Here is a 12,755-nt window from a genome sequence, read left to right as displayed (position 1 = left end):
TTTGTAGGGTTCAAAGTGCTTCCGTTTTGGACTTCTTACCCAGCTTTGCTAGCTAGGTTTCACTTGAAAAACTTCACCTCCACAGATTTTGAGCACAGATCGACCTTCATTCTTCCCTTCTATTCTTTTTGTCCATTTTGTGTACCGTTAATTGAATATTGATCATTACACATCTTTCTTATGCCTAGCATTTTGTTTATTTTATAATTTTTAATTGGCAAATGTTTGTTTCATGTATTATTTTAAAAAATAACTACATTGATACGCACAATATTTTAATGATGAAATTTAAATGAGCGAAAGTACTAAAAATAATGTATAAAGAATATTTTATGAAGAAAATATAGTTTATTTAAAGAGACATTATATCTTGCTAATCTTAGGAACCAAACATGATAGTTACTCGTTTTTCGTAATCTCTTAGCAGATATTTTTTAAATTAAATAAATTTAAAAATATAAATTAAAAGAAAATATTTCAAATTATAGCAAAACATATTATTTATTTAAATGATAAGGAGAAGAATAAATTTAGAAAGTATAAAGGAACTAAATCGGAAATTTAAATAATTGAGATTTAAAAAATAAAACTAAAACTTAAAGAAAAAATCTTAATTTAAAATAATAAAATAAACATTAAATAATGATGAAATGTACTATAAGAAGAAAATTTATACCACATAATGCATTGTTTATGAAAATAATCAAATTATTTTGTTTTTTTTTTAACGGAACAAATTATTTTGTTATTCATATATAACTGCGGATAATTATTTTTTTTACAGAAATAACTGTGGGTAATTATAGCATTACACTACCGAATTCAATTACAGTTTCTTTTCATCAAAATCTTGTTTTGTGTGTACTTCAAAACAAAAACCCTATGCTTTGGTCCCATCTATTTCCTTATTTATTTTTTCGTAAGTTTGTCCTAACAACAAAGACAAAGTTTGGCCGCGTAAGGCACTCCCAAGTTATAAACCCAAGATAGAAAAAGCTACCCAAGCTATTATGAAACGAACAAGAATTACTATTAAGATTGAATTTGGTACGAACTTATTGTTTTTCTTTTACTTAAAGTGTAATTAAATTTAAAATGTCCTTGATTAATATGTGACAGCTAAAACAAATTATAGCAGACAGTTTTAACAGGCAATGTTAATTCAGTTTTAATAAAATTATTAAAATAAAATGTTAAAGTTTTTCATGTTAATTAAAATTTGGAGAGTTAAATCAAAACATTTAGGGATTGTTTGAGTAAGTTTCTTTTGAAGCATTTCTAAAAAAATAAAATAAGAAGAAAAAAAATTAGATGAATTTTTTCATAAACAAAAATAAATTTTCCATGAGTTAATTTTTAGAAGTTCACCAATATAATTTTTTTTAAAAGATGAGATGACATCTACAAATTAACTAATAAAAAAATTTATTTTATTTTATTTTATTCTTATTTTTTTCTTCTAAAAATACTTATAGAAAAATTTGCACCCAAACACGCCCTTAATATGATGCGAAGCTATAATTTGCACTGCAAACAGATAGAGATCCTATTAGGTAGGATTTGAAAAGCTGTTACTTGTTAATATACTATATTTGTACCTCAAATTCATAATTGTTCGGACTGTAATTTTAGTTGCCTACAGGTATCTTGAATGGGTACTTATATATCTAGATCTAGACCATCATGTTTTGATTAAATGAAATATAATATCATTTCAATGTCTTTCTTTATAAATTAGTAAAACAAAAATGTTATCTTAATACTAGAACTATTTATGCAAAGTTAGTAAAACAAAAAAATTACTAAAAGGTACATTATCTAACTCATTTCTTAATATCTATAACTGTCATTATTCAGATACCATATAATTCAACTAAATCGAGCTAAATAGCATTACTGTGAACAACAAAGTTATTACTCTAAATTTTTATTGCGGTTGCATTTTCAAGTACTCAAACTCCAAGACCTTCAACTAAGTCAAAAGAATTCCTGTTAACCAACTTATATGCTCAATGGTACTAGCATCTAACCCAATTTACAAATATCTTTTTCTACATTTTAGTTATAAACATAACAAATATATACTTTGTGAAATAATTACTGAAGTCTAGATTTAGTCTTATTTAATGAGTAGAAAAACCTCTATCGATTATGAGTAATTTTTATAAATATTCATTGGATTTGGATTTAATTATTATCCATTCAAATAAACACTTTGAATAAGAAAAACAATAATACTTTTAGTACATCATTTTTATTATACCGCTTCTTTGTTGACTAATGAAACAAGAAAAATACACATTTTAGCAGATACACTATCTTTTATTTCCCAAGAAAAGAAGTACAAGAATCACTCCTTTTGACTTCTAAGAGTTTAACTTTAGAGTCTATTATACTCAAAATTCAAGATTAAGTTTATCTTATCTATGCCTCACGCTCCAAATACATGCAAAAGTTGACTTAATTTGGTCGTCGACAAACGAATAATGCCAAACCAAGAATGCCATGATAGTAAATCTTCTTTTTAAGTATTTACACTTTTACAAGTTCAAGAGCCTCACTTGGATATATGTTAGACTGAAACCGCCATTCCCTTCCCTCACAACCTTTCCCTTTTCATAAAAATATATGTTCATGTTATATGATGTAATCCATTCATAGATATGAAACTCTGGACTTAAACTTTAAGAAACAAGGGATCCACTATAACAATGACAAATTGAAGTAAAACTTCGAGGCAGCTGATGAATAATTACTCATAATAGTAACACGTATGGAAAAGGGAACATAGAGCTAAGCACCTTTCTCTATACCAAATAATCTCTACATCAAGGAAAGGCATACCAAGCTTCAAATGATGGTGCTAGTTGCAATAATATACCTCTCGTTTTAAGTCAATCAATAGCTTTAACACAAAGAATGTGCAAATTTTTACTTTTATAAAAAACAAAGGCCTAGACCAACCCTATTTGCATTCTTATTTCTATTTAGTCTTGTCGTTAATCCTGCTCTTTTTTATGCAGATGTATTAACGTGTCCATAAACTTCCTTAACCATTAGTCACCGTGTATATCATTGAAAATATTTCAACTTCTTTGAACAGTTTCAATAACAAAACAATCTCTAAAATATCAGTTGACAGCACTGCAGAAAAAGGGTATACAGAAGAAGTGGCTCTGTACAATTCTTAACAACGGAAATATTAAAAGTTTCAAATTTTCCTATTACACCAGCATGGAACGGACATAGGTGTATCTATACAACACAAAGGTAATGTAACGTTTCATTGGGACCATGGTCTGTAGTGACTCACATGTAATAAAGTTAGAGTAATTGATATCAAGGAAAAGAAAAAGCTATCGTGTTGTACTCTCACTACATCTTATGACAAGCAGCAAAACCAGGTGGCACGAGCCCACCTTGCTACCACTTTTGCAGGAATTCATAACATGCCAAAAATTCAAGTTAAAATGCTCCCAAATTATAAGCCCCCCAACCCTCTCAACACCACCAATCAGCCACCCTTTTGCAGCATAAAGACAGAAAAAGAAAAACACGCCGTGTCCAAAGGCATACAAAGCACCAATTCCACTGGCGCCATATATCTATCAATCAAGCCTTTTTTCAGGCAACAAACGAAAACACCACAACACCATGAACAAAACCAATGCCATGATCAACATAAATATAACAATATCATCATGTATGTTTAAAAATTAAAATCCTTGTTTATTATTAGGAGTAACTGAAGAAAGAACCATGCTATTGACTGTAAAAAGAAAAAAGATATGCAGGTTCTTTTAACCAACTCCAACCAATTAACCAAGTAAACCAACCATCAAGAATACATAGGTTAACTAACTAATTAACATCATGAAACCATAGAACACCTTCAATTTTTCAATACAATCGAAGTACGTTTCTGGCGATAGAATGTGCCTGGTTCGACCTTCCTTTCCCGGACCCGTTTCTCCTGCCACCCAAGTAGAGCCTCAAGAGACCATTGTTATCGATGCTGTTCGGCGAGGAATACCTGGCACTACGGTTCCTCTCCAACCCAACAAACTCATCCCTCCCCTTCCTTCCACCAAGCCCAAGTCCAAGTCCATTCCCTTGCACATCACTCTTCCTCATACTCACATTCCCAAACCCTCCACCACCACCACCTATCATACTCTGCCCATTCCTCCAACTCACACTGCTATTACTCCTCATCAACTTAGGATTAAAACCACCACCCCTAACATCCCCATTCTTCTCCCCTCCTCCTCCTCTATACTCCTGCCACGACTCCGAATACGACCTCTCCACCCCATTCCCATTCCCGTTCCCTCCACCCTCCTCCTCCTTACTTCCCCTCCGGTGTATCAATCCCCATATACTCCACGCCCTCCACCGGCTCGATGACTTCTTAGAACTCCCCTTCTCATCATCCCTCAACAAATTTGAATTCGAATTCGAATTCAAATTGGAGTCCCTCAAAGGATTATTATTAATATTATTATGCAAATAATCAGCAGAAGCAGCAGGAGTAACCCTCGCATTAGCATTAGCATTAGCACTAGCATTTGCAACAGCCTTCAACTCATCCATTTCAGCAACAACAGCAGCAGCAGTTCTCCTAATAGAACTAGACCGATCAAGACTCTTCCTTCTGCGCGAAGAGTCGGAATAATACTCCTTCGTCTGAGCAGAACCACCAGGGAGATTAGGATTAGGATTAAGATTGAGATTGAGAATGAGAGCGTCCTCATATTCCGGCTCCTCCACGGGGATAAGAGAATCGGTTCTGAGAACCTGAACCGGCGCAGGCGCGTCTTCAATCATAGTAGGCATCCTCGGAGGAACCGCCGCGAACGATGATGTCGTCCTTGCCATCAAATAACCGTCCCAGGAAGCGCGCGGCTCTTCGAAATCGAACGACATTCGGGCAGCGTCGAGCGAGAACCGCGGATCGGTGTCGCAGGAGCGGCGCCCGAAGCCGTAGTCGGCGATCTCCGACTGCGTCTCGCGGAATTGCCGCGAGATCGGTTTCTCGACAGGTAAGAGGGTTCCGGAGCCCACAACGACGCCGTTTCGCTCGCGCTTTTTGTTCTTCTGCTTCTGCCTCCACTTCTGGAGCTTCTTGCTGAAGACTGAAGCCGCGGACCAGAAGCTGCCCTTCAAGTCGCGGCCGCCGGAGGGTTTCTTTGTTTGGGAGGAATCCAGATCCATGTGGTCCTTCGTCTCCTTCAGTGTGTCTTCTTCTGCAGCTGCCACGTCAGCTTCGGGTTCGAGTACTATCTCCGGTTCCTCTTCTACGATTTCTGAAACCGAAACTCTGTGTTCGGTGAAGGTATTATTGGTTGCTTCTGGTTGTGGTTGTAGTGAGTCTGGAACCCTAGTGTTGTTGTTGTCGTTCACGTTGTGAACGACAATGTTGTTGTTTTCTTGTTCTTGTTCTTCTTCTTCTTCGGACTCGAGGACGGGTTTCTGAACGACGGAAGATGAAGGGAGGTTGTGGCGGGTTTCGACCTCGACGGCGACGGCGGCTTCTTGGTTGAAGAGGGAGAAGAGTGTGCTGCGGCCGCGGACGTCGCAGGATTTTCTCTGTGGTTCGAAGAAGCCGGAGAGGGCTTCGTTTTTGGAGGCGGAGAAGGATTTTGTGCGGCGGAGCTCCGGGAGGAAGGAGGAGGGGGGAGGGCGGTTGCGGGCTGCAATGGAGGGGCGGAAGATGGCCTTAAGGGCTGCGGCGGCAGTGGAGGAAGTTGGCGGCTTGCGGGCAGCGGAGGAGGTGGAGGAGGAGTTGGGATCGAGCACGGCGAGGCGCTCGCAGAGGCATGAAGGGCAGAAGCCGGTGAAGTTCTCTTGAGGGTGGCGGTCGCAGGAGGTGGAGGGGCGGTGGGGCTGGAGCTGCGGCGGAGGCAACGGCGGTGGCGGCAACGACGGTGGGGGTTGGGTGGTGGGATTCATGAATGAAAGTATAAGATTTTAGTTAAGAATGTGGTCATGTTACACTCAAATTAACAAGAATAAGAAAAACAACAAGGTAGAGGGTTTCTTGGTCAGTGACTCTGAGAGTGAAAAAATGGAGTGTGGAGACACAGAGAGTAGTGTTTTGTGTGTGTGACAGAGAAAGGAGCGAAGGGAAAGAGTGAGAGAGAGAAGGGACCTGTTTGGTTCCAACGGACACAGAGAAAGTGAAGTGAGAGAAAGAGAGAGGGAGTGAGGGAAATATAAAATGGAAAAAGAAAAACGTATACTGCTGGGTGTTAATTAATACAAGGATTATTTTATTCCTTATTATATTACTGTCATTATTATAGGAATAAACTTATTATAATAGTATAATTTAGTTTAAGTCAAATATGTTAATTATGTTACCAAAAAAATTATACATTATTAGTATTTGTGAGTTACTTATTTCTTATAAATATTAATTTTATAGTAGTTGTTTTAAATATTATTATCATTATTATAGAAATAAAAATATAATATAAATTTAAGTTAAATTTATAGATTTACATTGTTGATTATGAGACATGAATTATTATGTAATGAAAAATATTTTTATTTATAATGCTTAGTTTAAAACCTATGTTTCAAATAGTTTTTATTTTATCAAGAGTGTAAAATATTCATAATAATATATTGAAATTAAACTCATAATATAATAAAAATATATAAAAAAAATTAACAGTGAAATTTATACAATCACGTCGGTGTTTCATATTTATTAGATTAAAATGCTTTTTTTTTGACAAAAAAATATTATTTAAATAAAAATATGCAGTATTTTAAAGTTAATTAAATTAATTTGAAAAAAGTGTTCAAATTAATTTTGACTAGAAACTTTTCACTAAAATAAATGTATGAAACTAAAAGAGTTTCTTTTACGTAGTTTTAGAGAATTTACAGTTATTTTCTTGGGTGATTTTTCTTCCCATGTATATGAATATTTAGTGTTTTTCCTGATCTGTATCTATTATTAAAGGAACCTCAACATTTATTACTTAAGATATTCTTAAGTATGCCTTATATATTAGTAATTCTTTTTACCCAGTGTTAATGTGTTATTAAATGTATGCCACGTTGACTGTGAGTTATTAATGTCTTTTAATATGCCACGTTAAGTTTTGTTTTTATTGAAAAATTAAAGAAAATAAATGGCATTTAAAATACATTTTAAATAAATAATTAGTGTTAATTATAAAAGAGTTTCAAATAACTTAAAATATATAATTTAATTAAAAACTAAATTAATTATCACAGCTTTACTTTTATGTTACTCTTTAAGTATTTTAATTCTTCTCCTAAACAAAGTATTTTAATTCTGAGGAACTGCAAATGCTCATCCTATTTTGTGATAGAATGGGATTAAGGACAGAAAAAAAAAATAAAGATAGAGAGAGAAAGTTATAGATATGATATAATATATAATGAGAAATTTAAATATATATATATATATATATAAGAAGAAAAATATAATAAAAATGAATTGTAAAAAATGTTAATAAGTATCCTTTAATTTTTATGTGATGTGATGATGGTGTAAAGATTTTTTTCACTTACAACTAATTAAAATATTTTTCAAAATAATTATATAAAATCAATAAGCGTATCATTTACAATAATTTATTATTAAATGGTAGTAAAAAAACTTCACATTATTACTGTATTTAAATTAAATTCATTTTTTAATGTTTAAATGAAGTTTCGAATTTTTTTAATTTAAAAATAATTTCATTTATAAAAACTTTCTTAAAAAGTTCAAAATAAGTTATATATTACTTTAAAAAAAAACTAAAATAACCACACGATGTATTATGAAATTATATACGTACACGTATACTTTGTTGGTGTAATGTATGTATGTTTACTTGATAAAAGTTAATTGTTAATAAATTAGAAATTGTTATACATGATAAAATTGTTGACACTAATTTTCTTAAAAACTATATGAACAATAATTTCTAATTAATCAACAATTAAGTTTTTTTTATATCGACAATAAATAGAATTTAAACCCAATTAAGATTGACTATTTATACCAATTATATACGTACGTATACTTTTTTGGTGTAATGTATGTATGTTTACTACTTGCTAAAGATGCCTTGCAGTTAGGACATCATATTGTTATCTTGGATGATCCTCTTCCTTGTATTGCTGCTGGTTTAGCTTCTGATGTTGTAGGCAATTTGCCTATGTTCTGGTTTGTTTTTTTCTGTTTCCTTGGGCTTTTTCCCTTATGTCAGCAAAAAATGTATGTATATTTACTTTTTTTTGTAACGAGTATGTATATTTTACTTGATGAAGCTATTCATGTTCTAACTTCTTTTTTTATATATCAAGCATAGAGGTATTACTTAAACCGGCCAACTGGTTAGATTGTAATTTAGTGGTTGGAATGATTCAGGTCCTTTTTTTTATATTGATTTTGTCAAACTTAAGTTATATATAGATTTTTTGGATGATTTTCTTAGTTTATATTATGATTCAATCAATGAAATTTAATTAACATATATGATACTATTATGAGACATATAAAAAACATGATACTATTATCCTCACTAAGTTAATTACATTAAGTAATTTTATCCTATGAAGTAATTTTTAAAATGATGTTTTTATATATTGCAGCTCAAGTTTATTCATATAATGTAATAAATGCTAATTTTACTTATCATTTAAGGTATTTTTCTTCTTTTTTTAAATGCCAATTATTTTCCTTTGTATAACTTGTCCTTTGTATGAATATTACTTTAAGTAATTTTGTACATGATTTATGTACCTTTCCGTTGTTAAGAAATTTGAAAGTCGACTTGTGGAAATTATCTTCATCTTTTTCTCATATCTACATTTTGAGTGAGAGAAAAGAAGAAGAAAAAAGTCTTTATTTTCTTATTTTTCTCACACTTGTCTCTCTCTCCCTCTCTTTCTTTTTCTCGTATATTTTTAATCTATCTTTCACTTTCCTTTTTCTCTTTTTCTTTTTCCTGTTTCAAGTTCCTTTTTTGTTTTTCGGCTTTCTTTTTCTCCATACGACTCCCAATTAACCCTCCCACATGGTTCTGCTTCTTAAGCAAACAACTGTGCTTCCATCAGTATCCCAAACACAAAGGTACATAAACCAAGCCCCACCTCACACCATACCAAAAATAGTTTTAAAGTGAAACGGAGAATGATGCATTTAATTACTCAAAAGACTTTAATCACATGATCTAGGCCATTCAAAAAATTAACTCTAGCGAGATTAAGATGGTTGTCACTAGTATTGGAGTATATGATAAGCTTCTAACAACAAAATCATAGCAAGTACTACTACTTAATTAAACATAAAGACATGATAAATAAACCTCAGTTGAAAAACACATAAGTTATTTAGAATAATATATTTTAACAATTGTGATTTTACTTAAAATTACCTATATATTTTTCAACGGCTTATATAGCCATATAATTCAGATGTTGTTATAGGTCAATTTTCACATATTTTAATTTGATGTTGAGGAACTAATTGTGATTTCATAATTAATTTTGAGTTAAAAAATTTTTAGATAACTTTTTAATTAGTTAGATAAAAAAATTTATTTAAGTTTTACTACTGATTTGCTTTTATGATAAAAATGTTTAAATATAAATTATATCATTTCAAAATTAATATAAAATTCATTTCATTTAAAATCATTTTTTATGCTTGTAAAATTAATTTATCTATTTAAAATTTATTTGCAGAAATTTCCATAGCTTTGGTCAAGTGTTTTGTGTTTTGTCAAAGATGGTTTCCCCTGATTGGGTTGAAGAATGGGACATGAGGTGGGGATTGGCTATAGCTTGGCCTGCCTTTTTACATTTGGCAAGACAGAGTACGTAGGAGACCATAAAGACTAGACAAATTAATAAACCAAGTCCCACCCCTAAAAGACAAAAATGATATCCCTCAAAGCATAATGTGAAAGGCCACAACACAAGCTCCTCTCCACTATCCCTCGACTTCAAAAGGAAACATGCTTTATCCATAAAAATAAAACTCTAGTTTCCCTAATGCCAAACTCATCCATTTCAACTTTTGGGAATAGAAATTTTTCTGCCTAATTGGTTTTTTTTCTACTAAGTAGGAGTATTTTTTTAATAAATTGCCAAAATGGATGTAGATCGATTTTGAATTTAGTATGGGACATGAACAAGTTATACTTTAAAATACGATTTTATATAAAGAAGTCATGTTTTAAAATATGGTTTTATTTTTATCACTTTTAAAATAAATTGAAGATGTTATGTTTATAAAATTGACTTTAGTATTTTTTATTTTTTATTTACTGAAATTATAAGAAGTTGTGTCTTTAAAGACGACTTCAACTTTTTTATTTTTTATATAAAATTTATTGTTCAAAGAACGACTTTGTTTTTAAATATATATATATATATATATATATATATATATATATATATATATATATATATATATATATATATATATAAAGTCCCTAATGGGAATTGTTGTTAATTTAGATTTAAAAAATTTGTACAAAATCATTTTTTTAAAAACAAAGTTCTTTAAAACAACGATTTGTCTATACCCACTTAATTAATAAATTTAAAATTTATCCATTTTGGTAATTTAAAAAAAATCACCTAATTGTTTTCACTAGCATTCTAGCATTAACTCACGTAATCTTTTAGTGTCAAGCCTTCAGGCTTTTTATAACGCCAATAAGCTAGGAATTTAATCATGCATTTTATTACAACATAAATTTGGATACAAAGCTTCACATTATCACAACTTTTACTCAGCTCACAAATAGAAAGGGAAAAGTGCTTAATTAATTATGCCTATTTAGTTATTAAAAATTTTATTTTGCAATTATACTTTATGTATTCATTTTTCTAATGAAAATATATATTTGCAATTATTATGTTATCATGCATAACATGGAGATGTGTACTATATAGAAATCAAGAAAGAAGAAAAGTCGATTGTGTAGGAAAATTACCTTTGTTTATGTTTGATCTTGTAGAGATTGTTGAACAACACATGTCAGCACCAATAATATGCTATAAATATAAAGATTATTATGACATCTATTTTATTTTAGTAACTACTTAAACTTTAAGTTTTCATATGATGATTGATATGGCTATATATTTTTAACATTTATTGCCAACTTAGTATATAGTAAATATTTAATAACCACATCCAATATAACAACATAGTAATTAATTCCCCTTTCCATAAAAAAATAATTATAATATGGTACTAATGATGTTTGCAACCAATCATAGAGAGGTTTAAAAATAGATTATGGATATCGTTAACATTTCTCTTGAATAAAATCAATTAATTTAATTAAATATTGAAACTATCGTTTTACCTTGACTTGACCTGATTTTTAAATTGAGCACCAAAACTAGTCTAGATATGTTTTTTTCAACTTAATTTTTTCGTAAGCTTGTTAATTATTTAAGAATGGCTTTTAATAATGAAAATTAAGTTAACAAATTTGTCTAAGGTCAAAAAATCTGGTGCAAGCCATTGCCTTAGACAAAACTCGCACTTTCCTTAAGTTTTCTTAACCAAACTTTCTCTTGATGAAGGGTTGTTTGATATATTAGGATTTTATGTCCAAGATTAACACTTGCTTCTAGCAACTTGGGTCCATCCTCACTGTCCAGTGTCTCAAAATGGGGTCTTAGCTCCAAGGTTCCATTTTTAAACTTTAAAGCACGAGTAAATATTAAAAATCAAAGCTTTATAGTTTCAAATCATAAGATAACATAGTAAGACTATATAAGCATTATTTACACACACAAAAAAGTGTCCCCGACCCCCACAACAACGTTGTTTCACCCATGCTTCTTCATCTTTTGTTTCTGCCTCCATTTTTTTGAAGCTTTTTCTTGAAAACCAAAGAAACAAATTGAAATATTCCCTTCAAATCATGGCCATAACTCTTGTTCGCTTGCGAACCCAAATCCATGGTGTCCTTCATTGCCTCTGGTGTCTCCTTTGCCTCCACCTCTAATTCCTCCTCTATGATTTCATTTCCTTTGATTTCTCTTGTTCCTCTATCTTCTTCAACTTCTTGAACGATAGAAGAAGATGAAGCGAGATTAAGCATTTCAACTTCTGGTTCCTCTCTGGGAATTTTGTATTCATCATCTTGGTTGAAGAGAGACAATAAGGTGTTGTGGGTTGGAAAGTTGTTGGATTTTCTTTGCGATTTGAAGGTGCCAAATAAAGACTTTGTGCGGCGAAGCATGAGGAGGAAGGAGGAGGAGGAGCAAGGTCGATTGGGTCCACACATGGCAGTGAAAGGTTGAAAAATAGCTTTGGTGGAAGAAATGATGGAGGAAGTTGCATGGGACTCCACTTGGGTGGAGGTGGAAGAGTTTTCATCATGAACTGTGAGCTCTTCGTAAAGACATTCAGGGCAATAACCGATGAATTGCTCCTCAGGGTGGCGATCACAATAACCGGAGGGATGGTGAGGTTCGAGACCAGGATCCATAAAGTTTAAAATTAAAATAAACAATTTTAAAATAAGTTTTTTTATCAAAAAAATTATTCAATAAATAAAATTTTCTTTTTAAAATAAATAAATAAAATTTATTTTTTAAATAAAAACAGTTTAGATAATCATACTAGAAAAATATAAAACTTAAAATAAGTGTTTTTCTTAACATGGTGTTGTGTTATGGTTTAGAGTGTGGCTATGAAGAAGAAAGTGTGAGGGTGTGAATGTGAGCTAATTACTTTGCGGGAAAGAAAGATG

The 12,755-nt window shown here is 31.6% G+C and overlaps 2 protein-coding genes across 2 annotated transcripts; both read right to left on the bottom strand.

Moving 5' to 3' along the window:
- Positions 1 to 3,708: 3,708 nt before the first annotated feature.
- Positions 3,709 to 6,228, bottom strand: LOC100799446 (protein OCTOPUS). Its single transcript, XM_041017060.1, has one exon. It carries the CDS (start codon positions 5,950 to 5,952, stop codon positions 3,901 to 3,903), a length of 2,052 nt encoding a protein of 683 aa, XP_040872994.1. The 5' UTR covers positions 5,953 to 6,228; the 3' UTR covers positions 3,709 to 3,900.
- Positions 6,229 to 11,840: 5,612 nt separating this feature from the next.
- On the bottom strand, positions 11,841 to 12,491 carry LOC102662815 (protein OCTOPUS-like). Its single transcript, XM_006584208.1, has one exon. The coding sequence runs from the start codon at positions 12,489 to 12,491 to the stop codon at positions 11,841 to 11,843; it is 651 nt and encodes a 216-aa protein (XP_006584271.1).
- Between the last annotated feature and the right edge of the window lie 264 nt (positions 12,492 to 12,755).

Source organism: Glycine max, chromosome 7 (assembly GCF_000004515.6).
Source record: "Glycine max cultivar Williams 82 chromosome 7, Glycine_max_v4.0, whole genome shotgun sequence".
In the NCBI taxonomy this organism is placed as follows: domain Eukaryota; kingdom Viridiplantae; phylum Streptophyta; class Magnoliopsida; order Fabales; family Fabaceae; genus Glycine; species Glycine max.
Note: the sequence above shows the minus strand (reverse complement) of the source record. Positions and strands in the feature narration are given on the sequence as shown.

What these genes read in the sequence shown, in the direction of transcription:
- LOC102662815 (XM_006584208.1), bottom strand. Translation starts at nt 12,491, where the DNA reads ATGGATCCTGGTCTCGAACCTCACCATCCCTCCGGTTATTGTGATCGC.
- LOC100799446 (XM_041017060.1), bottom strand. Translation starts at nt 5,952, where the DNA reads ATGAATCCCACCACCCAACCCCCACCGTCGTTGCCGCCACCGCCGTTG.